At 60.8% G+C, this 24,010-nt stretch overlaps 5 protein-coding genes across 5 annotated transcripts; all 5 read right to left on the bottom strand.

Annotated features, from left to right (window-relative positions):
- Positions 1–617: 617 nt before the first annotated feature.
- On the bottom strand, positions 618–1,616 carry LINJ_28_1740 (conserved hypothetical protein; the record flags this gene model as incomplete). The annotated part of the gene is made up of 1 exon (XM_001470165.1): positions 618–1,616. One exon carries the CDS (start codon positions 1,614–1,616, stop codon positions 618–620), a length of 999 nt encoding a protein of 332 aa, XP_001470202.1.
- An 877-nt stretch (positions 1,617–2,493) lies between these two features.
- LINJ_28_1750 (conserved hypothetical protein) lies at positions 2,494–4,503 on the bottom strand (the record flags this gene model as incomplete). The annotated part of the gene is made up of 1 exon (XM_001470166.1): positions 2,494–4,503. The coding sequence occupies one exon, from the start codon at positions 4,501–4,503 to the stop codon at positions 2,494–2,496; it is 2,010 nt and encodes a 669-aa protein (XP_001470203.1).
- A 3,175-nt stretch (positions 4,504–7,678) lies between these two features.
- Positions 7,679–9,070, bottom strand: LINJ_28_1760 (conserved hypothetical protein; the record flags this gene model as incomplete). Its single annotated transcript, XM_001470167.2, has 1 exon — positions 7,679–9,070. One exon carries the CDS (start codon positions 9,068–9,070, stop codon positions 7,679–7,681), a length of 1,392 nt encoding a protein of 463 aa, XP_001470204.2.
- A 5,505-nt stretch (positions 9,071–14,575) lies between these two features.
- LINJ_28_1770 (conserved hypothetical protein) lies at positions 14,576–18,694 on the bottom strand (the record flags this gene model as incomplete). The annotated part of the gene is made up of 1 exon (XM_001470168.1): positions 14,576–18,694. The coding sequence occupies one exon, from the start codon at positions 18,692–18,694 to the stop codon at positions 14,576–14,578; it is 4,119 nt and encodes a 1,372-aa protein (XP_001470205.1).
- A 2,443-nt stretch (positions 18,695–21,137) lies between these two features.
- On the bottom strand, positions 21,138–23,690 carry LINJ_28_1780 (conserved hypothetical protein; the record flags this gene model as incomplete). The annotated part of the gene is made up of 1 exon (XM_001470169.1): positions 21,138–23,690. One exon carries the CDS (start codon positions 23,688–23,690, stop codon positions 21,138–21,140), a length of 2,553 nt encoding a protein of 850 aa, XP_001470206.1.
- Positions 23,691–24,010: the final 320 nt, after the last annotated feature.

Below are 24,010 nucleotides of genomic sequence, written 5' to 3' on the forward strand. Positions count from 1 at the left end.
GAAGCCGATGAAGAATGATGAATACGGGTAAGAGGAGGAGAAGAGGAGAGGCTTTGGAGAAGGCGCACTTGAAGGCAGAAGAGACGACGGGATAGAGTTGCCGCGACCAACACGCGCGCACGCATGCGAGAGTGTGGCACATGCACAATGAGATGAAGGCTGATTGCGATAAGCCGACAGGCACGTCCGCACACACTCACGAAGACGCAAGGACGACAAGAGAGGCAGAGAGAGCGAAGGTGGCGCTTTTAGGTGTGTCTATGCAGTGAAGCACAGCACACGATCAGTGCTAGACGAGAGAAAGTAAAGGGCGAGAGCACCGAGGGAAACAAAGGTGTAAGGGGCAGCAGCACGCGACTTGCTGCGCCGCCTCCAGACGCGTGCTCTTCTCATCTCCCTCTCCCTCTGTGTGTGTGTGTGTGTGTGGCTCTCTCCCCGTGTACACAAGAGAGTGTGCGCATCAACGTTACTTCTCCTATGTGCGCGCATGCAGAAATGTCTTTCCTTCAGGCCGTGTCCTCCCCTCGGAAGGGAGGAAGCTGACACGGCTGACGCATCTGTTTTGCCTGCGCCACTCTTCGGAGGGCGCCTGTAGACCTCGCTGCACGAGGAAAGCGCTAGCGCCACTGTGTGCTTCGTGTCCAGGAGCCGCTGCCGCCCGGCTCGTCGAGGGCGCTTCGCCGCGCCCCAACTCCGTTTGCGAGGGCCGGGGAAGAGGCATACTCGAAGGGCTCAGGCGGCAGGTCGCTCGCCCAGGCAGACGACATGTTAAGGCTGCTGAGGCCAGCTCGATTCGCGAAGCGGTCCGAGTCGAAGTCGGCGGTACTCTGATCACGCTGCCACGAGGCAGCGCCAGGCGACGGACCGTGCGTGCCACTCGTGTAGACCGTAGGCAGACCAGCGCCGCCGCCGTTGAAGCACCCACGTGCACTCGCCAGTGGATGTGGTGTAGGGCACGTCGGAGATGAGTCAGGGTTGGGCGGAGACGGGCTTCCGTGTATCATCGCCTCGGCACCGGGTGCAACGGCTTGCTGGGGGGGCAATTTCATCTGCAGAGCCAGCTTCCGGCGCGACAGCTCCCGTGCCAGCATCGCTGACTGATCCACCTCACCAGCAGACAAGGCGAGCTGCATTAGGCTGATGAGCTCCTTGGTAGAAAGCTGGCGCACATCAGCCGCGCTCACGTTACCCTGCCACCGCGCATAGAGCTGTGGTGCGAAAAAACGGAGCAGGCGGCCAGGCCACGTGGTGGGGCCACAGTGATACACAGAGTGGAACTTGGGGTGCTGCGTCGCGGCACCCTCCTGCGGCGTAGCCCTCCACGAGGAGGACAGAAAAACCTTGAGTGGCGGCTTAGACGCCGCTGTCCCTCGCCGCTGCAGCCCGACTTGCTGTGACGTGGAGGGAGGCTGGTACTTCATGGCGTGTGTTTCCAGTGTAGCGATGTAGGAGGTGTCTGTGTTACTCCACAGCAGTGGGTCGTGTTCCGGGGCGTCATCCTTGGGCGTGCGATACGGCTGTGCAGGCGTGCTCATCGGTGCCGGCGACGCTGCACTACCACGCTCCCACTGCTGCGGTGACTTCCCATTGTACTTGGGGGCGTACATGTCCTGCATCGCGCGCTCCCGGCGAATAAAGAAAAAGGAAAGGAACAGCGGTGGCAGCGAAGAAGTGCGACGGCACCCTCTGCACACACACACACACAGACGAGACGAGAGAGGAGAGGCGGCACACAGAGGAGGTGGGTGACATAAGGAAGCGGGCTGCTATGCGCCACAGGAAAAGGAATGCGGTGTGGAGTACGAGAGGGAGAAGTGTAGTGTAGGGTAGGGTAGAGTGGTGCAGTCGTGCAGCGGGGCAGGCGCAGTCCGTGCGCCACACGGGAAAGAGTGAAAACGCGTATGTTATGGTTGTTGATAAAAGACAAATAGACGCACATGCACACACATACTTATATAGCAGTGGTGCAGACAATGGAAGTGGAGACGGGTTGCGGAGAGGTGATGGAAGAGGGATAGTGGACCAAGCAATCAGAGAGAGAGAGAGAGCAGGAGCAGCGGCAGAGTAATATACCGCTCCGCCAATGCGACAAAGGGGTCGCCGTGCAACCTGGTTGTCTGGGGAGCACGCCAGTATGGCAGCACCCACGCACACACATACACACGCATGCAGATGTGGGGAGAGCGAGAGAGAAGGCAGCCACGGGAAGAAAAAGCCGATGAAGGCGTCGCTCGTTGGTCGTCTTGGTTCGCTACCGTTGTGGGCGGAGTCCACACGCGCTTCACCAGTGCACACCTCCGTGAACGGGTCTGTGAGAGAAAAGCGAAGGAAGCAATAGAATGATCGGCGTCGCGAAAAAAAAAATTGGAAGTGGATGCTGCGGGCAAGCGACGAAGAACGGCGAGGTTGAGCATGCGCGCAACTTCGACGCTACACCCAGCGCATGATTGTGGCCCTGTCTGTCACTTCTGTACTTGTCCGCCGCACGCTGGGCTACCATGTGAAGTTCCACGAGCTCTTGTCGAGCGACTGGAAAGACGGCAGCGACTTGGTCGATCCCGAGCTGCCGGTGCGGTGCGACGTGGGTGTTGTTGACCGTCGCATGCGCGGCACCATCCGCGGCGACCCAGCGTAGCGCCGCTTGCGCCGCATCACCTTCGCGTAGACCCGCTTCGCCGATGCGTTGGGAGGCAGCGGTACAATGTGGCCAGCATAGGTGTCCACCTCGCCCTCCTTCAGCTGCGTGGCGAGTGAACTGTCGAACAAGAGCCGCTTCATGTCCTCCGCCTCCCGCTCGCGGCGCTCGGAGTTGCGCAGGAGGTGCTGACTACCCCAGCGGTGCGCCTTGCGGAAGGGGTCCTGCGCCTCCGGGATGAACAGCAGCCCTTGGTGCTCCCATACCTTCGTCTCTGACCCACTGGCGACTTCCACCCGCGCCTCGTCGTTCACGAAGCCCACGCCGTCCTCATAGCCCTCGTAGATATCCTGCAGCGTTGTAACATAGCCAGGGTCCACCTCGCCCAGGCCGTTCCACAGAGCCTCTGGCAGCGGCAGCACTGTCACCGTCTCTGCGCCGAGGCACCGCGCCGACTTCATCAGCTCGGAGAGCGCGACGTTCGCGTAGCAGCCTCGCTCCAGCGCGAAGCGCAGCGTTAGCACGCACGCGGCTTCGTTGTACTCGTACGACAGGTCCAGCGGTTTGCGAATGATCGGTCGTGGCGGCTCGCGAAAGTCCTTCAGGCCACTCCTGGAGTGCTGCGCCATCCAGTCAAGGCCGTACTTGTCGCATATTTGCTGGTAGTAGGCGCCTACAATGTTCTGCGGCAGTGCAATGCCGTCGAAGGAGAAACCCGGGTGCACAACGTCCTCAATAGTGTAGCGATGCCGGTTCTCTGCAGTGACGCGGTCACCAAAGGTGTGAAACCAGTCTCGGCGATCCTCGACACTGGTGGACAGCTGCCGAATGGCGGCAGGGGCCACCATGTCGCCGTCCAGCACTCGAGCACCACCCACGTGGTGCAGACGGAGGGTCAGCACTTGGTTCCAGAGAAAGCTCGACAGCCGCTGCGCCGTCAGCCTGCGGCTCTGCACATGCAAATCAAAGTAGGCGTCGCGCAACTGTGTGCAGATCAGCTCCTCCACCTTGTTAAACGGCCTACCGTCGGCATGCGTGAGGACAGCGCTCAGCGGCGGGCAAGACAGGAACGGCGCAACGTCGAGGTCAGTCGGCTCGACCGCGATGTGGCGCAGGCGGCGCACGACGCGGCGGCGGTACTCGTCCTGGGTCGGGTGCGGGTACTTCTTTGGTCGCTGCAGCAACTCCCGCAACGAGCGGTCCTGGCCCGTGTAGTTCAGAAAGAGGAAAGCGAAGGCCAGCCAGTTGTGGCGCAGCAGCGCGAACGCCGCGTCCTGCTTGCCACCAAACCACGAAAACCGCTGACAGCCGTAGTAGTTGGGGAAGCCGTTCTCGCCAAAGGCCGCGATGGCATCCGCCAATACAGCGCGTGGTACCGACACGTCGCGTAGCACAATGCGGAAGTGGTTGCCGAACAGGTCGCCTGGCATCAGCGGCCGCGTCTCGTAGGAGAAGTCAGACAACTTCATACGCAGGCCTTTGCGCCGGAAGCGCCGGTTCGCCTCGAGGGCGGCCGCAGGCGAAACGTTTTCTAGTCGCACCCGCTGCACTGTATCACCAATGTAGTCCTTGATGCCGGCAACGCTGATGCTGCGCGGGTGGATGCGCAGGATCTGGGCGATGTGAGCCAGTGCATTGCCGTGGGCCATGCGCTGCTTGTGAAGGGTACACTGTAGGTAATGACATCGCTCTCCGTCCGTGCTGCGGTCGAGCACATCCCTCTCGCTTTTCGCGCATGTGCCGGAGACGCACTGCGGCCGCTCTGACTCACACGCGGACGGCGCTGCACCGGTGCTGGCGCCGTCATCGCACAATCCACTCGTGCGCCCACACAACGAAGAGTCGTGTGACGCGCCGCTGCTTGGCATAACGTCTGCATCAGCTTCACCGCCAGTGAATCCAGGTGCACCCGCAGGCGGCAGTCGTCGCCAATGGCGGTTCTCTTCACGTCGAAGCGCCTCGGCGGCCGCCTCCCGATCCTTCGCCGCCACAGTCTCTTCCTGCAGCTGCTGGAGCCGCGCACGCACGTCGACCTGAAAGAATGACGTCTCCGCGGGACTGGCCTGCGCAGCTTGCGCGGCTGCATCGGGCGCCTCCTCGCGACAGCAGCCCGCGGTCCTCCGGTCTTCGCGTCTCCCCGCCACGCCCGCATCCCCCTCCTGTTTGATGAGCAGCGACGGCAGCGGTGGTGTGCTGAACTTAAAATCGCGAGATAGTGGGCGGCCGCCACAGCTCCCCAAGCGCCTCACCGCTTGACGGGCACCATCCTTGTCCGCGACCACCGGTGCCGCCTCTCCGCACGTTTTCTCTGATGAGTCGTCCTCGACCGCCACCATCTCCGTCACGTGGAAGTCCTGCCACTGCTGCCGGAACAGCCCGTTAAAGCCCTGCGTGTGTGGAGTGACGAAGCCGCCCATGCCAAACCTACTGGCGACCACCGCCTCGTCCGCGTAGAGGGCCGGCGGGTGCTGAAGAAGCGCCTGCCATGCCTGGTCTTCGGCGGTCAGTACTCGCTGCAGTTGACGCTTGGCATGGCAATCGCGCTGCAGCCACCTCCGCGCACGCTCCTCCACAACAGCGAGCTGCGTGAAGGGCGCAGCGCCGGTGGCTGGTATGCCCGCTGACGACGGGCCCAGGAAGCTACGTGCCGGGACGGAAGCCGCAGCAGACGGTGGCGCGACGGCGACAGACCCGTCCTGGTAGCCTGCTCCATCAGGCTTCATAGAGTGCTGCTGTTGAAGCGACGAAGAAGACGGTGCGGCCGGCGCAGTGGCAAGCACTGCTCTTGTCGAAACAGCGTGCATGTTGAGGGCGCTCAGTTTCTGTCCTTTAGTCAGCCGCTGCTTCGGAACTGGGGATGATGATGATAACCCCGGCGTCCTCGGTGCTGGCCGCGAGGATGACGTGGGGGCAGAGGTAGTGGCGCTGGGCGCTTTCACAGAGGCTGAGGAGGCAGCCCCGGCTGGCGTGCGTGGATAGCGGCCCAGCAGGTACATTAGCGTATCGATCCTCTCCAGCCTCTCGCTGCTGGGCCACTCCCGCCACCATTCAACGCCTGAAGCGGTGGCTGCGGTGCTTGAAGTGGTCAATGCGGTATTGACGACTGGAGCGTCACATGGTGCATGTGTGCAGTGCACTCCGGTGTCGATTGGGCTCAGTGCAGCATCGCCGCTGTGCAGATGCCGACGAGTAGCGGGAGCGGGTAAGAAGATGCCGCTGCGCTGTCGGCGGGTACGCAGGAAGCGCATACTTAGTCGCCGCCCTCAGTCCCTCTCTCTCTCTCTGAGGTTGCGTCTGGGCACTGTGTGTCCACAAATGTTTGTGTGCGTGGGTGTCTGTCGGCGCCTTCTCTCGTGTGGGTGTAGATGCATAGCGGCCTTGTTCTTTTGCGTGTGTTCAAGGTGCACCCGCCACGCGCGTTGCTGAGTGCGATACAGATATCCAGTGCAGAGCAGATGCGCCAGAGTACGACATGTACTCGAATACAGGCACTGCAACACGCGGAGTGAGCTGTAGGAAGGCAGGCAGAGGCGAACGTGCAGCGGGGGAAGGGCAGCGCAAGGAAACGCCGAGCGAAGAGAGAGAAAGTAGTTGGGGGTAAGAGAGGCAGCAGCTGCAGGAGCAGACAGCATGGGAGCACAGAATACGGTGAAAGAATGGGGAGAGGCAATGGTCAATAGCTGCGCTCGCTCAAGTAGCATCCTTGTTCTCTATCCACGGGACGATGGCGGGAGCACGGCCCTGGAGACACAGCAGTCGAAGACAGGAAGCGTAACGCATCTGGCGGTAGCACTGCAAAGCCTCCACCCTCCCCCCTTAGAAGAACACGCGAACAGCACGCATAAAAGAAGTGCGCCTCAGCACACGAGAGGGGCGTCGTTGGTTGCTGTGGTCGTCGCCGTCGCCTTTTGCCTTTGTTTCTCTCTCCTTGATGTTCATGTTGTCACCCCCGGTGGGTCTCTCCTCATGGTGAGCCAGCCACCGTACAAGTGAGTGATTAAGTAGTCGTTGTGCGAGACACAGAAAGAGAGTCTATGGCGCGGTCCGCAGCCTCCATATCGATCTCTGGATGAGTCAGGGTGCGCTGGTCTGCCTCGGAGGCGAGTTGTCACTCCCGTCATACGTCAACGACACTGTCCATGCCCTTTTGTAGGAAGACGACAACGGCCAAAAGGGCGAAGCCTGCCAGCCGGCGACGGCTCAGTCAACACGGAATCGCCCGTCTGGGGACCTCCGCACGATGCGCGCATCCGATCGCGCGCGGCCCTCACCCACCCACACCCCCACACACACAGACATACGACGACCTTCGCTGCACATCACATGGGATGCGCTGAGAATCGCACGCACGCAGATGCTCAGACAACAGAGACATACGCCATTTCCACGGCGCTGTGTGGCTCGCCGCTTCACAGAGAAAGGGGGAGATCCGCAAGGCCCCAGAGTGGAGGGGGGCCACAGCAATAAGGTGACCATGTCAAGCCCCCCCCACCCCCGACAGAAAAAGCAAAAAGAAAAAGGCTAAGAAAACTGGAAGCCAAGGCAAGCAGCGCAGAAGCGACGTCCATCAGCGGTGTGTCGACGACAGCGACCCGTATGGCGATGTGTGAGGGTCGGCGCGCGGTCGACCGCCACGAGCACCGCCGCTGCTGTTGCCCTTGAAGCGGCTCGCAGCGCCACCGCCACTCGTGCCACCAATGCTCGACAGCGGACGCGGCGAGGACGACGACGAGACCAGCTGACCACCAGCGTGGCCTCTTGCGGTCCCCGTAACAACGGGCGAGATAGACAGACGCATCACCGAGTAGTTCTGCGCCGCAGAAGCCCTGCGCTGCTGCGCCTCGCTCCCGAAGCGGTGCTGCCGCTCCACGTAGTTGAGAATGTCGATGTCAACAACATTCTCGCTCATGACCTCCTTCACGTAGAAGGGCATGGTGGCCCAGAGGCAAATGTCGGTCGAGTGTGGCGACGCGAGAGCGGTGAAGGAGTTGCCGCCAGCGCTGCGCACCGCCACGGCCCCAGTGCCTTCCAGCCCTGCTGCCCTCACGCCGTTGTGGCTCTCCGCCGCGGTTGCGGATGCGCCTCGTGAGACAGACTCTGGCTTTGAGCCAAAGGTAGGCACCTCCACACCTCCTCGGCGAGTGCGTGAGCCGGCCCGCTGTATCGCATGGGCGTTAGACCGCCCTCGCGCTCGTACACGTTGTGCTCTGCGCAGTAGTCGAACCAGCGGATTAGGTGTTTGAAGTCTTCAGCCACGTTGTCCGGAGACGAAAACTTCCTCGGCAGCTCCGAGCACCAATGCTTTGATACGTCGAGGAGGCTCACGAGGTGGAAGCAACGTCGACAGCCCGCGTACCGGATCGCACCGATGATGCGCCACGCCCACCGCTCCAACTCTGCTGTGAGCGGTGGCGCGGCCTCTGCAGCCAACGTCGGCGCAGAGACTTCACTACCCTTGAGTGCTGGTGGCGCCTCGAGAATGACCGGCGTTGTGTGCCGTGCTGCAGCGTGGGTAGCGAAGACCTCGCCACGTGGGCCAACGCGCCACCTTCGACCCGCGATCGATGCGTGATGAGCTTTGCCACCGGTGTGGCTTGCCGGACCCGATTGTGCTGGACACTCGGGGCCAGAGAGCTGAGAGGTGCGGCCGAGCCGATCAAGCTCACCTTCATCAAACAAGGTTGCACACAGGCAGCACCAGCGCAAGCCACAGGTGGGAGGAAGAGTCAGCTGGCCACTGTGCGTCGCTGGCAACCCGGCTGGGGACCATGCGCCTCCGTTGGTGTCGCTGCTGGCTGTCGCCGCCGCGTCGGTTTGCAAAGACACTTCTGCACCATCAGCCACACCCACTTTGTGGCACACATAGTGTTGCAGCAGCGACGCGACAAAGGCGCGGTTCGGGTGGTTCGCGCTCCGCTCCTCGTGCAGGCGGAGCAGTGCGGCAGCCAAGTCGATGTCACGCACCATGTGACTCAACCGCAGAACCAGGTGTGTTGGCAGGTTCGTCAAGTCGAAGCTGGACGGCACAATCTCCTTCAAGTGCGCGCTGAGGTACATGAGCGCGTTGTCCGACAGCTCCTGCATCTGCAGGAAACTCGAGGAGAGGCAGATGCTTACAACGTTGCTGTTTGTGATTTGCGGCGCTTTGCCGCTAATCCAGTTCATCAGCCACTGAAACGTGGCGTGGTCGCACCGTGCACGGAGGGTGAAGGCCACTGCAAGCGAGGAGGACGATTCGGGCGGCGGCGACACCTTGGCCTCGTTTATTTGGCGTTGGATAAGAGGCTCAAAGTAGCGCATGTGCGTGCGGAGTGGGCCCAGGGCGCAGAGAAACGCGCGCTCGTGATGAGTCGCGGGGTCCTGCACCGTGATCTCGACCATGGCTGACGAAGCTGAAGAGGTCATTTCCAGAAACGTGGTATTGGAGATGTGCATATGGATTGGAAGGTTGCAGGGCTGCCGTGGAAACACGGCCCTCCGTTGTTGCGGTGTGCTCCTCTCCTCACGTCGCGCAGCTTTGCGCCGTCACTGCAGCAGGAAAAGAAATCAGCTTGTGTGCGTGCCTGTGCACCAGCGAGAACACACGGTGCAACCTCTAACATGTGGCGATGCATAAGTGTCGTGGTGGTGAAAGAAAGAGGGAGATAGCGAACGGGAAGCGGTGACGCATGCATGATCGGTGGAGCAGAGCGAAGAGGGGAGGTGATGGCGGGTCGTGGGCGGGAGGGGCTCGTGCGGGAATGCGCCTGTGGCCGTGCCGCAGAGGTCGCAGATAAGATTAACCTCAGTCACGCTGCGGAGGCAGAGGGGGTGTGGGGCAAGCGCACACGATGCCTGTTGCTGCAGCGCAAAGACAGCCCCCGTGCCGTCTATTGGTTTTGCCCATTTCTGTGAGGCGAGACTGAGGTCTGCATTCCGTTGCGCGAGGTCGAGGAGGGAGGAGGGGCAAGAGAGAGGCGCGCACACACATACACACACAAAAAGAGGAAGAGAAGGGCCAAAAAGTAACCAGGCACGCACGCGCAGCAATGAAAAGAAGCCCCCCCCACCACCACCACCACCACCACCATGCCCGCTCGCTCGCACGCGGCACTGTGATTGCGAAGGCATCTCTTTCTCTCACTCCCTCGGTTAGTCCGCCATCACTGTCCCGTCAGCAAAGAGCTCGCTTTGCCGCTCAAGACTTGAGTTGATGGAGGAACAGCGGCTTGTTGAGGGTCTTGCCTCTGCGGCCGGCGTACCCGGGATGCGGAAGCACGCTGAAGTCCCCAAGAGTTAGTATAGAACCTGTTTGGGCACCGCGCAGGTCTGCTCTGTTAGCGGCAGGGCTGCCCGGTGCTGCACTCATGCTAGCCGTCCCACCGCTTGGCAGCTTTGCGCAGTCAACGTAGTAAGTGGTGAAATGCCCTCTTGCGTAGCTGGCAGTGATGGCTGCTGCCTCATCCGCCGCCGTCGCGCCCGCCGGTGCACGCGCTTGGGCAAGGCTGTCGCTGGACGACATGTCAGCTTCTTCTTCGTTTTGCTTTTCCCGCTGTGCTGCTAAAGTGTTAGTTTGAGTGCACGCGTATGTCGGTGTTCCTGTACGACGGTGACGATGAACGCCGCGGAGTTCGGATAAGACAATGCACCCGTCCCTCACCCCGCCCACACCCCTTGAGTGCAACGTGGTGCACCGACGGAGAACACGAATGAAATCTGAGTGATTATTAGCGGTCCGCCGTAGATCAAAAAGAAGGAGAGGGGAGAGAAAGCGAAACAGGATGAGCGGTGGTGCGAACAAGCGGCGCCAGGCAAACGCCAAAACACACACACACACACACACACACACACACACACACCAGCGCATGCATGCGTCGGCACAGCAACGCGGACGGGTGGCAACTATAAAAGAGCTGTGGGGGAGCTGGGAAGGGCATGAAAGCGTCAACGCACGTGCCTGTGAGAACAAAAGAGGGGCGCAGCGCTGTGAGCACCGCGCACGAGGGACGCTGACACACACGCCCGCCACCAGCCATACCCACCCCACCCACTCACTGCCTCCCCTGCAGGGGGACAGCCGAGTGTCGATCGCCGAGTAAGGCCCCACTTGGCGGCTGTTGCTGATGTTTCCCTTTTCCTTCTGTTTCTGGTTGTCCGTGCTTGTGCGCATGCATGTGTGGGAGGGATCCATGCGTTGGTGTATGGCGCCCCTTTTCGTTTTCCTTGTGTGTGCGCACGTGTGTTTTTGCGCTTTCAAAGCAGCGTGAGTTGCCACGGAGCCCGGAGAAGAGAAGCGACAGAGAAGAGGTTCATGCGTGAGAGTAAGTATGCGGCGCAGATGCGCATGTGTTCGCAGGCACGTCGTAAGTTAAAGCAAGCCACAAAGGAAGGATGAGGAACGCGTGAACCCGTCGAGAGATCTACGAAAGGCAAGCCAACAAACAAACGACATATACTCGGACGAGAGAGGAAGACGGTATCGCACGTTGAGGGGTCTGAGAGAATGGAAGAGGACGCCGACCGATAGCGTCGACGCAGCCGTCCTGCAGATGCAAGCGCCATTCAAAAGTGGTACAGGAAACGACGAACACGCACACAGATATAGGAACTTGGAGGGAGGAGAAAAAACGAAAGAAAAAGGTAGTTGATAGCGCATGAAAGCTGCGTGGCCTATCAGAAAAGTGTGATAGGAGACATCGATCGACGAGTGCGCGTGCGAGTGCGTGGGGCGAGAAATAGAGGGGAAGGGGTGGGAAGAAAGAAAGCATGTAGATAGGGAAGGAAGCTTGTTACGACGGCCATGGCGAGAAAAAGAGGAGACATGGCCTACACTGCTGCCCTCGTTTGTTCTCCCTCGACAGGTCTGCAGATAGGTATGCATGTGTGTGTTATTTGCCGTGCTGCAGGAGAGAGCGGGTGGCGGTGGTAGTGGTAGAGACCGAGCAGGTCAGCTGCCGTGCTGGGCAACGCGAACCAGAGACGGAACGAAGAAATCAATAGGTCAAGCGAGAAAAAAAATGCGCGTCAGGCGTGGAGAAAGTGGGGGGGGGGGGGGCAAAGGGTATGAGAAGAGAAGGGTGCAGCTTGATGAGAGGAAGACGCGCGTACAGATATACGTCACTGACCGCTGCACGCCGTCGCTGCTCGACACTCGAAACTGGTGTTTTCCTTGGCTGTTTGTGCTCGCAGAGGCGAATGTGCAGCAGCGGTAGTGAGGAGAATGGAAGAGCAGCAGCTGAACGACAGACAAGAGAAGCAAAGAAGATCCTATGTCACCTCCCTCTGTCTCCTCTCCTCTCTCCGTGCTGCCGACAAACATACACGCGCGCACAAATTGCCCAAGTGTAAAAATCAAGTCACACACACATGCACACACAATATATGTATATATATATATATACATATATTGTGTGTGTGTGTGAGAGGGAGAATGCCGTGCTTGGCATCCCAAAAGACCAGCGGAGCATAAAAGACGACGACAATGCCAACACGGCAAACGAAGAAGCGCTGTTATAACATCGAGCGCGCACGTGTACATGTGAAAGAGGAGAGAGCGAAGAATATGGAAACACAGAAAGGCAAACAAACAAAAAACATTAAGAAAAAAGCTGTGTGTGTACGTGTGTGTGTGTGTGTGTGTGTGTGATGGAAGGGCGAGCCGTTGCATCCGTAAAGACATCGAAACGAGAACAGAAAGGAAGAGAGCAGTGCACACGCGCACATCCGTTGTAGCGTTAGGGGGGGGGGCGAAAACACCGAGACAAAGAGAATCGAACAACAAACAAAAAAATGATAATGTCGACACACACGCACGCACACTGAGAGATCAGATATGTCCTTCCACCATTTTGTGCTGTTCTTTGAGGTGAGGGAAAGGGTGAAGAGGTAGCTCGAGGCACCTTGCATCCCATTGCGCGGGAGGGGAGAGTCTATGTGCGAAGAGTCAAGCCCGCACAAGACGCGTGACGACACAGAGGCACGCAAGTACGCGCGCTCAGAGAAAGCGAAGGAGGTGGTCGAAGAAACAGACATGACCGAAAAAAGGTAGAGAAAACAAAAAGGGAGAAGCGCGTAGAGAACAAACAAAACGGAAGGCAAGAGAGAAAACACGCACACACAACATCCGCGTTAGCACTGGGATTGCCGGCCTGTAAAGCAACACGAGGATGTAGCGCATCCTGTTTCCTGCCGCCTCCGCGTCGTCCGCCATGAGGACGACACGCACACTCACTTCAACACAGGCATACACGCACATGAGGCCACACTGTCACACAAGAGAAAAGTACAAAGACACTCATCCAACGCGCACCTGAGTGCACACGCCCGTCCACCGGCGTGCACCTCTGCAGCTTCGCGATCAAAACCCAGACGGCTAGGGGGGAAGGAGATAGTAAGTATAAAAGAAAGCGAACAGACCGACAACGGCAGCGGCAGCCGCAGGGCACGTGTACGCACACAAAACAGCAACAGTCACAGCCGCGAGAGCAAGGGATGAGAGATCGGCGGTGGTGATCAGAGTTGATTGATGAGCGCCGCTTGGTGAATGGAAGGTGCGTCTCACCTCCCTGCTGCACGTTCTCAATTTTTTTGTGTGCTCGTCTTCGTCGCCACTTTGCGTACCGCATCAAGTGCAGCCGCCACTCATCGGCCCCTCTCTCTCTCTCGCGACGTGGCACACCTCTCGAAGACGTGAGGTCAGCGAGGGCTCGACAGGCTGGGTGGAAGACGTCGACCGTGAAGCTGAAACTACGGCAACACGTTACGGTGCCCTCATGGCAAGTGACACCACTTTTCCCTTCACATCCCTCACCCACGTTGCGGCCGCAGAACAGAAGTCCGTCGCCTCCCCTCCCTTCCCCCCCCCTCTGTCATCGTTTCGCCGGCGTGGGAATGGTGAAGGGGATTGAGCGCGGCCGCGACGGAACAGTGAGAGGAGCGGTTGAGAAGGTACATGAACGAAAGGGAGTCCGGCAGAGGTCGGGGAGGAGAGGCGGAGAACACCCGAGGAGAGGGAGCACTCATAGAGTCGCAACGACGGCTTCGGCGAGGCGAACAAGCCACGTGCACACACACAGACAGAGAGACACACACGCAGAGACACACAGGCACAGAGAGGGGAGAGGGAGGGGCCCAAGCGAGCAAACCAATACAAACAACAAAAGGGAGAGGAAGGAGGAAGCACAACAGCGAGAGAGAGAGAGAGGGGGTTGGGGAAAGGGGCGAAGACACACACACACACAGAAAAGAGGGGATGAGAACATGAAGGGAACAGGCAGATGCGATAGAAAACAACGGCACGCGCAGCCGTGCACCCATGTAGACGGAACGGAAAAGATGAGTCGTCACTATCCGCGAGAGAAAGACAGAGCAGCCACATTTTACAAGTAAAGCACGCAGGAAAATGAAACACCACCACATCAATAGCGGCAGCAGCAGCGGCGAGCCTCGCCTTTTTGAAGCAGCACACAAGACAGCACGAAGAAACAAAACAATTTTGAGATAGGGCACGGAGGGAGACGGGCGGCCAAGGGAGTACAGAAAAAAAAAACACGAAACGTAGACAAGAGAGAGCGCGAAAAGAGGCGGATGGCACATCGCACGCTCATCAAGACGCTCAGCGTCTCGATTCCTCCGTCATTCCTGATGCTCTCATGTCCACGGAAACGGAAAGAGACACGAGAGACCACCACACCACCATCACCACAAAGGTGTGAAGAAGCGCGTACAGAGAATCAGATGCACTGCTGTCTCGGCAGCCCTCGTGCCACGTGTGGCAAAGAGAAGGAGCGGAGGGCTGAGTTCAAGCCACTGTCGTAGCATTTCTGGCATCACGGTAAAGGAGAGCGTGAGCCTGAGCCCCTTACACGCACCGAATCCCACCTCCTCTCTTTCCCTTATAATCTTCTTGGACGCCTCTGTCCGGCTGTCCCGCTCCTCTATATCGATGCGTCACCCTTGTCGCTATGCCGGCCAAGAGACGCCGCGCCAGTCCCAGCGGTACTTGCCGGAGCCGACGGAGTTCTTCGCGCTGTTCACCAGATCGCCTTGACGAGGCGTGTGCGCGGCGCTGCTGTGGCCCGAGAACGGCATTGTCGTCGCCTCGCCGCCAGGACGCGGCGTGCCGGCCATCAGTGCTGTCGCTACAGCCGGCATGCCCGCAGGAGAGACGGCGCCACAGCCCCTGCGCACTGGATCGTCACTAGAATGTAGCACCGGAGTGTGCTGTAATGCGTGCATACGGCCAACGTCACCCTCAACCGTATCCGGCTGCGGCGGACGCAGCGACCCCTTTCGATACATCGGCGAGGCGTTCGAGCAGAAACTCGACCAGAGCAGCTCCGCCGTCGACATCGACGATGAGCGAGCTGAAGACACCGGCTGGCACGGCTCGGTGTGCCGGATGGAGTGCAGCAGGGAGGCGTGACGGGCGTGCGCCGATGACGCAGAGCCGCTTGCAAAGGTAATGGAGGTGCCACGCATAGAAAACGACTGTGCCGCGCTGGACGTGTTCCACTTGGCTGGCGTTGCGGGCAGCTGCGGAGTGCTGGCAATGTTGCCGGTACCGTAGACAGGCCTAATGGTCACAGCAGCGGAGCGCTGCGGTGGCGGTCGCCGCGCATCGGCAAGCCCCGTCGTGTTGTTCGACGTGCAAGAGTGGGGGAGCAGCTCTCCCTCGGCACGCAGGTATTTGCCTTGCTCGGCAGGCGCCGGCGAGTGCCCACCCTGCAGGTGCGTGCCATCCTCGCTGGAACCCCACCTGCCCGGGATGCGCACCGGTGTCGACCCGCACGGTTGAATCACCGCAGAGCCTGTTGCCTGCGCGCTGTACTCAGCAGACGCCCCAGAAGTCGTACCGACGACGCTCGTCTGTGTACTGACGGATGGCATGCTTGGTACGCCGCGCGATGTGTGGAAGTGGTGGGGGCTATCGCTCATTTGACTGGCTCGTAGAGGCGTGGTGCCGACGGTAGCAGAACAACTTGGCGTCGCGCGCACGCTGCGGCGCTGCCTCACGACCACGTTTACAGTGGGCACATCGGCATTGTCGGCCGGGGCCGACTCGGGGACACCAATCCAGCACGTCGTGGTAGCAGCAGCCGGAGACCTGCGCTGCGACGGCTGGCGGTAAGAGAGGCTTGCAGAGCTGCTGTGGCTGCCCATGCTTGCCGACGCGGGGCTCACCCCCGTGTGCGAGTTGGGCGTTCCTACAGTGCTCGCTGAATGCGTCCACAAGGTCATGGAGGTGCTGGACGCGACCGGCAGGGCGACCTGCAAGCGCTGCTGGGCAGGCACAACCCTCCCCTGTCGAGCATTTTTGCGAGGGGTGTCAGAAACGTTGTGTGGCTGCGCGAGACGGCCGACCGCGACAGGCGGCGTGGACGACGAGGGTGTGCGTGGCTGGTCGTCGGTGCGGACCCGCTTTGGCTTGGCACCGTCGTCTGCGTGACTGCCACTCTCCGTGGGCGACGTTGGCGACAAGATTGCTTTCGCCTGCACCGAAGCCGATACAAAACCGGTGTGTGCGCTGTATAGCTCCATCGAGGATGAGCCGGACCCCTTGTCGCGTCTGCCGTCACTGCTGCCACTCTTGTCGGGCCCATCGGACGCGCCAGACGGGTTCGATGGGAAGTTGCCCTCATAGGAGCTGCGTAACCCACTGGAGGCGGCAGTGGTGGCGGCAACAGTCATCGACAGCGACTGAGCTCCCGCTACGGCGTCGTCATCCCTCGCGGCTGTCGCGCCACCAGGCTCCGCCTCTGCCGCGGAGGTCGCCTCCTTGCTCGAGTGCGATCGCTTGATGTGGTTGCGGTACGCCTGCTCCACATCCGCCCCTGACTGGATCCACTTCTTGAGAAACTCGGGTGTGGTCCCGTAAAAGACCACCTGCCCCGCACACAGCTCGCGCCAGATTAAGAGGCCCATGCCGAGCCCTTCCGGCACGCCGGTCTTGCCGCTCAGCAGCCAATGCGAGTCCGTCGGTGGTGCCCGCCGCGATGCCTGACACGCTTTCCGGCAGAGCGACAAGAGAATGTCCTCGGCAAACTCGTTGGGCGAGATGCGCCAGAAGGCGTCTGGAGCCGATGTTGAGGAAGCCGAGGACGCAGACGTGACGTACCGCAGCACCGTTCCCGCTGCCACCTTGGCCCACCCGTCTCCTTCGTGTTCCGTGTAGTGCGCTTCGACGTAGGCCTCCTTTGACGGGATCCAGACGTCGCCGACCTTCGGGGTCACCCTCGGAGGCCGCGGCTCCTCGTCGGTCAGCAAGAGCGTGCCATCAAGCGGGCTCTCTGTCAGGTTCCGCTGCGCGAGCTCCTGCCGCAGCTTCGCCGCCTCTCCCCCCACAAGCTGCTCGAAGTGTCCGGTGTAGAAGCGCGATGCCCACAACAGGACGCGGCCGATCGAATCCGCCGCCACGGAGCCGCGCAGCTCATCTGCGCTAATCACCGTCCGGATTTGGTACCTCAGCGACTCAGAGCCAACCTCAGCAGCATCACCTCCGGGGCGCGTCGCAGCGGCGCTGATGCTAGAGTTGGCATCCGTCTTCGCCACCCGCGACTCGTTCGGGGCACAGGACTGCCGTAAGCCCGCGTTGCTGTTCGCGGGTGCCGCGCATATGTCGTCACCGCAGTCCCCCTCGTTGCTGGCGCCGCGAGACGACGACGTCATCGTCGGTGCCGTTGAGATCGGCTTCGCACAAGACAACGGTGTAGGCGCTTTACTCTTCTCGCTGATCGCGGGGGTCGCGCACGCGGAGCTCTGACCCATGCGCGCGCGCAGCTCACGCAGGTAGCACAGAGCCGGCACATCGGCGCGGTGCATGACGATTTCGATGGGACGGCGCAGCACTGTCTCCTTGGCGACGTCCGCGGCGGCGGAGGTGATCATGGTGCCCAGGCCTTCCAGGTGCGTCTTCAACCCATCTCGTGGGACTAAGCTGGCCATATGCAGTGGCAAGTGGCGCTTCCCCTCAACGTCACTACTGTGATCATCGTCGGCGATCGCGTACGGATCGGCCGCGGCAGGAAGATCGGCAGCGTATGGGTCAGCGTACGGATCTCGGTAGGCAGCTGCAGCACTGCCAGCGCCGGTAGCAGCAGTGAGGCGCAGCGCCGCGAGAGGGTCCGCCTCGCGCCCCGCCGCGTTTGCTCTGACGGCCGCCCGCGCCGCCAGACCTTGCACCACTCCACCGCCCACATGCGGCGCTTCGTCGTGGGGTCGCAGGATACCGATGGCCTGCATCTGTGTTATGTATGTGTGTGCCGCGAGAAGAGTCACCTGCGCGCGGTGGTTGCCACCCGCGCTCTTCGACAGAAAAATCGTGAGGCACATGGGCAGCCTGGCGGCCTGGCTGTGGTGCATCGATGGCGGGCAAAAGCGCGTATCGCCGACAAAGCCGAAGATGCGCACGCGCAGGTTGTAGTGCGGCAACCGCACCGTGTTCTCGATCGTCATGTACCCGTTCAACGCACCGGCGCCGCTGACCTTGCCATGCCGATGCAGCCTGCCGTTTCTGCCGTTCTTCTGCTTACCTCCGCCAATGCTGCTAGCGAGAGATGGTGTGTCGGTGGTGGACGCCACAGCACCACCTGCGGCAGCGACGGCTGCGGTGGCGCTTGCCTTGTACACAAAGGCAACGGCGCATGGCACTGGTGACACTACTCGCCCTGCGCGACTCAGAGCGATCAGCTCGTTGTCCGTCTCCAGCAGCCGCTGCTCGCTGAGGCTCATGTACCAGTTGTAAATATCCTTGTCGGTGCCGATCTGATCTCGCACCACCGTGTGCTCCGTCGCCATGCTGCGGGCATCCCGGTAGTAATAAGCTACGTTCGCTTCTCGCCGCACGTGCAGCAGCTGCTGGAAAAGCGGCGAGGCGGAGCTGGGGAAGTAATCAGGGATGAGGGGGATCAGTATAATTTCCGGCTGCTGCGACGTCGCCGTCGGCACGTCAGTCGGCGGCTCCCCGGCATTGTTAGCGCCAGGAGACGCGGAGTGCCCGACGATTGGAGCGGCGCTTCCCCGGACGCGAGGGTCACGCACGATGTGTCGCACCAGCGTCTCCCTACTCGGTGCCCCTCCCATTCTCGTTTCTTTTGCGCGTACTCTGGCACTGCACCCTCCCTCCTACGAGAACGGCCCCGAAGCCTTCCCTTTTTTTTTGTGCGTTGCTGGCCTCGCGACAACCCCTCTTGCGCCAAAATGTTGGCTCGCTTGACTGTTGAGTAGACGGGCGGGGTGTGTGGGTGGCCGGTAGACTGGCGAGCACCGACCTCCGCCTCCTTCGCTGCTCTTTCTCTCCTATGGAGGAGAAGGAAAGAGGAGATGCCGCGTAGCTGTATGTCCCAGTCCAGCAGCAGCGCCGTGTCGCGCGCTTTCTGATGTTAATGTGGTTTGCCTGTTGTTGTTGTTTTTTCTCTCCCTCCTAGAGGGCACCAACACACATCGGGGGTAGAGGGGGGGGGGGGGCAGACAAGAGATGCACAGAGAGGGGTCTCCGATGGGTAAGAAAGAAGCAGAAACGAAAGACGGAGGAGTGGTGTGTGAAGCCTGCCCCGAGAGACAACAAGAGAGAGGAGAGGGAGAGGGATTTCGTGGTGCAGACCGACGGGTGGCTAATGTTACAAGAAGGCAACTGAGGTCACCTCATCCGTTGGGGGTGGGGGGAGGGGAAGTACATGTGTCGATATAGGTGCACACACACATATATGTGCATGTGCACGTATGTGTATGCGTGTGGGGCACAGAAGAATGCAGATGCGGCCCATTCAGAGTTATGCGGTGCAGCGTGCATGAGAGAGAAGCGGAAGAGGGGGTGCAGCAGTGAGAAGCATACAACGACGAGGGAGTATAGCGAAGGAGAAGCCGTGAAGAAAACATGGAAGAGGCGGCGATGGAGGCAACGCTACACATGGGAAGAAGAAGGATTGATAACCGGTGGCGATGCATACCCGTCCCTCTCTCCTCTCCGCCGCCGTATGACGCGTTTGTGAGCTCGCTTCGCATAGCGCCCCCAACGGGGAGAGGAACGAGGAGACGATGCCGCTCACTCATGAGACCGCGCGCGCGATAGGCGTCGCAGCGCACGCGCAACCCAAGTGCCCACATGCATCTCGGGGGAGGGGGGAAGAGAGCAGCAGGCGCGTTCTTCTACATCACCCCAAGGTGTCTATGCAGTTGCGCATGTTCACTGCCATTCTGCAAGTGTGGCAGGGCGTCCTTTTTTTTCGTCTGCTCGTTGTGTGATCGCTTATGTTTTCTTTTCGAGCCCTTTCCGGTGCGCATGTACTCTTCCGAGGCGGTATCGCACGTCCAGGTCATGTGCAAGCACGCGCTGTTTTGTGTGACGGAGAGCGAGAGAGAGGACACGAGAGGAGCCGACACGGACGGAAATAAATAAGCGATACAAAGGAAAGGTGTCAGCGAGAAAGGAGCGAGACGGGGCAGAGAGACGGAGGTGACGGAGGCATTGGACACAAGAGAGAAGAAAGGTCAACCAGAGACCACAGATGGCGCGCAGGTGGCCGGAGAGGCAGAGATAAAGGGGCCGACATGCATCCCACCGCCTACACGGAAAGCGCACATGCACATGTGCACATACCGACGCGTCGACACCATCAACCAACCAACAACAAAAAAAAATGTAATAAAGAAGAAATCAACATGTGGAAACGCACGCGAACACAGAGAAGCGAAGCAAAGGAGGAGGTTGCACGCATGTAGCCGTTTGGGCGTGGCAGATGAAGGAAGGGACAACACACGCACACATCTTACACCCTACACAACTGACGGTTGGCGCGAGAAGCCATCATACAGCGGGAAATGGAGGAGAGAGGAGGGGCAGAGCCCAGAGAGACAGACGGACGGACAGGCACACACACACACACAGAAAGAGATACAAAAAAAGGAAAAATAACACAACACACATTCTTTCGTTTGGCTGAAACCGCAAAAAGGGGCAGGAAGGGCTGCTGGCCGGTTCCGGGGAGGGGCGGCGGGACCGGAACGGAGAGGAGGGAAACGCGTCTGCGCGTCCAGCGGACGGTGTCGAACAAGCGTAGAGAGTGCCCGACAACGAATAGGTGTGCTCTCGACTTCTCAGCAGGTGCAGCCACACAGCCAGGCATACATGCACCGATATACGCACTACGCTCACGGCGGAAGCAGCGCAGCCGCCGGCAGTGGCGTCGTGCATAATCAAGCAGCGACGAATCGGAAATCCGTGCAGCCTTGTAATCAGCCCACGAGGAAACAACCCCGGAACTGACAAGGGAAAGGAAGCGGAAATGCGGCAACGTCTGTAGAGAAAGAATCCGTAGAGGAGAGGCTGACGTGCATGCCAGTACATGGGAGTGTGGGCGTGTGGGGTGCGATAAGTATGCAGGGCGCGCCTCTGCGTGCGGCAGCATGAGACTCCGGCACCCCAAGAACTACAGGGAGGCGCGCGAGCGAAAGAGAGAGAGCGGTCTGCGCCGTGGATGCTGGGCGCATATCACCCCCTCCCCCTCCGCTATGTCTGCATCACTGGCTAATACCTCTGCCGAGAAGGGAGGCTGCTGGAGGAATCGCGCAGGGTGTGGTCGAGTCCTTCCAGTGCCGCCAGTTGCGCACAGAGCGGCACCGCGCCGAAGAAGAGCGCGTCATCCCGGAGCAACTTGCGCAGTCGCTTCATGAAAATCTCATTCGCGCGCGCCGCCAGCCGAGCCTCCTCCGGCTGACTGATAAACAGCGCCACCTCCTGCATGGTCTCGCCGTAGAGGTTGCGGTTCCGCAGCAGCATACGCAGGGTGCTGCGGATGCCGTCAATCGTCCACTCAACAGCGGAGAGGGTGCCCACATCCGTCGAGCTCTTCAACGCCGAGCGGCCGCCGCCGTCGGCGCTGTGCATGGGGCGCTCATCGCTGTCGTTCGACGGGCTGGTGACCTGTCCAGAGGAGTCGCTACTCCGAAGAGGGTACGGCTGCACGGGGTCCGGCGGCGGCGGCGGCAGACGTGGGGAAGTGGCACCGCGCAGCGGCAGCGCAGAGAATCCGGCCCCACGTGCACCATACGCCTCCTGTGTCGACAGGGATGTGTGCGAAGGTCGCGGCATGTTTCCACTGTACCGAGTAGAATACGCGTTGACCGCGGCCGCCGGGGTGCTGCCGCCGGCTGGCGTTTTGGTACGCGGTGTTGCCGGCCGTGAAGCCGAGTTTGGTGGTGGCGGTGAGGCGGGCAGTGGTGTCTGGCAAGCCGACGCGTCACTCTGAGCGTCCTCCGTGAACTGAGTCCTCGACTTCGGGGGCTCCACACTAGTGTCCATCTCCTCCTCCTCAGCGGCAGGCGCGGCCGTGGCGACTGGGAGAAACTCGTGTGGTGGGGCGGGGCGAGGAGCGACGATGACGATGCCGTCCTGGTCGATCACATCCACGTTGTTGGCGTCGGTGAGCCGCTGATTGTTCTGCCGCTGCCACTCAGTGAAGTGCTTTCGCATCTCCTGTTGGCGCGCTGCCGTCTCCAGCCTCAGCTGCCGTAGCGTTTCTCGTTGAAACTGCTTGGCATCGTCCATGCGCCGCCGCGGCGACAGGTGCCATATCCCAGCTTTCCGCAGCAGCTCCCCTTGCTCCGCGAAAATCTCGTCTAGCACGCGCGTGTTGTGGTCAATGAGGCCACCTCGGCTGTTGCGTCGCGGGCTGGGCGACTTCGTGTTGAGGAGGTTGCTTGTCGACCTGCGAAGGCGGTGATGACCGTGCTCGCCGCGTGAAGTCCCTTGCGGTGTCTCGCCACCTCCGATGAAGGCGTGCTGCTTCGGCGGACTCGCATTCATGCGCTGCAGCAGCTCAAACTTCTCCCCTGCACGGCGATGCCAGCTGTCGTCCGGCGCGTGCGTGAGACGCCCGGGGTGGTCGAGGTGCGGGGTGGGTGCCGACATCGGTGGTGGCGGTGACGAGTGTTCTACGGTGACAGGTGTCCCGGCCGAGTGGCGCTGACTATTATGTACGCGAGTGGACGGCACATCGGGCGGAGTCGAGGACGTGGTGGAGCTTGGTGGTGGACTGGAGGCGCACCCGTGCGAGGCACCCTTCGTCGTGCACTGGGCCTTGGGCGCCCCTCCGCCGGCGCTACGGTTTTCGGCAGCTGCCGACTGCACTACGATCGCAGCACTCCCGCCAGCGCTTCCAGATGCGGCGATGTGCGGCTGTCTACTCGACATGGCAGGAGCCGAGCTTGCGGACGCGACGTGCGCAGAGATGGTAGAAGGGGCAGTGGCCGGGTGTGAGGGCCATGGAGGCTGGCCCAAGCTGACGGCGCCAGCCAAGGCAACTAGTGACTGGACAACGCTCTCCATCGACGGTCGCGTCGCTGGCTCGTCTGCCATCATGCGAGAGAGAAGCTGGCGTGCGGTGCCCGAGCGTCGCGCCATGTTTGTACCCTTTGCCGTGAGTAGCACCACGCCGAGTCGGCCCAGACACCAGACGTCGCTCAGTGTGGGGTGATAGCCGCTGCCACTCCTGGCGCTGTGGTTCGCGGCTTCGCCGCTGCCGTTGGGATGTGCCGCAGCTGCCGCGAGAACCTCGGGTGGATAGTCGAGCTCTACGCGCAGGCCGCTCTTCTTACGCTCTTGCAGCTGCGAATAGTAGACCGGGAGGGGCAGCGGCACGCCTAGGAGGAGGTTTGCCGTACCACCTGTGTGGTGGTCCAGAAAAAGACGATCGCCTGTAAGTCCCGGGAAGAAGAGATTGTGCAAGTGCAGCTGCCGAATCGCCAGCGCGCACGCGCAGAGCCACCGCAGCACGCTGGCCTCTTCGAGCGAGTTGTGCTCTTCCTCCTCAATCAAGGTCGTGACGTCACCCTCCGAGGCGTATGAAGCGACGACACTGAGAAAGGAGCTCTGAATGAGGACGGTGTGGATCGGCACAAAGCCCCGCAGGCGGCGCTTCTGCAGCTCCTCGTACATCCGAACTGCCGCGCTCACCTCCTCGGCGGCCCATCCGGCCACATTCATGCGGCGCAGCACGCGCAACGCCCCGCCCGCCTCCGTGTCCTGCACGAGAAGGGTCGCGGAGTTGTTGCCGATGCTAAGTACCTTCTTGCGAATCATGGCTGAGCTCGATGTGCGTTCCAGAGGAAAGACGACGACGACGAAGATATGATGCGCATGTGTGCGTGTGCATACGCACGCTTGTGCGTGCCATCGCTCCATGATGCACGGGCAGGCGGTGCCGAAAGGAAGAGAAAAGCGCAGAGTGATGGGCAGGCGAGGCACAAGAGACAGACAGAACTCAGATGTGAACAAAGGAGGGCAACAAGGGGCGACAGTGCTGGGAGTAGTGAGGAGCACATGCAGCGCACCGCGATCCTGTATCAAGCCGTCGCCCTTCCCTCCTGCCCCTTCGAATCCCCACCACACTCCCCTTTCCT

This window comes from Leishmania infantum, chromosome 28 (genome assembly GCF_000002875.2).
Source record: "Leishmania infantum JPCM5 genome chromosome 28".
NCBI classification, from domain to species: Eukaryota; Euglenozoa; class Kinetoplastea; order Trypanosomatida; family Trypanosomatidae; genus Leishmania; species Leishmania infantum.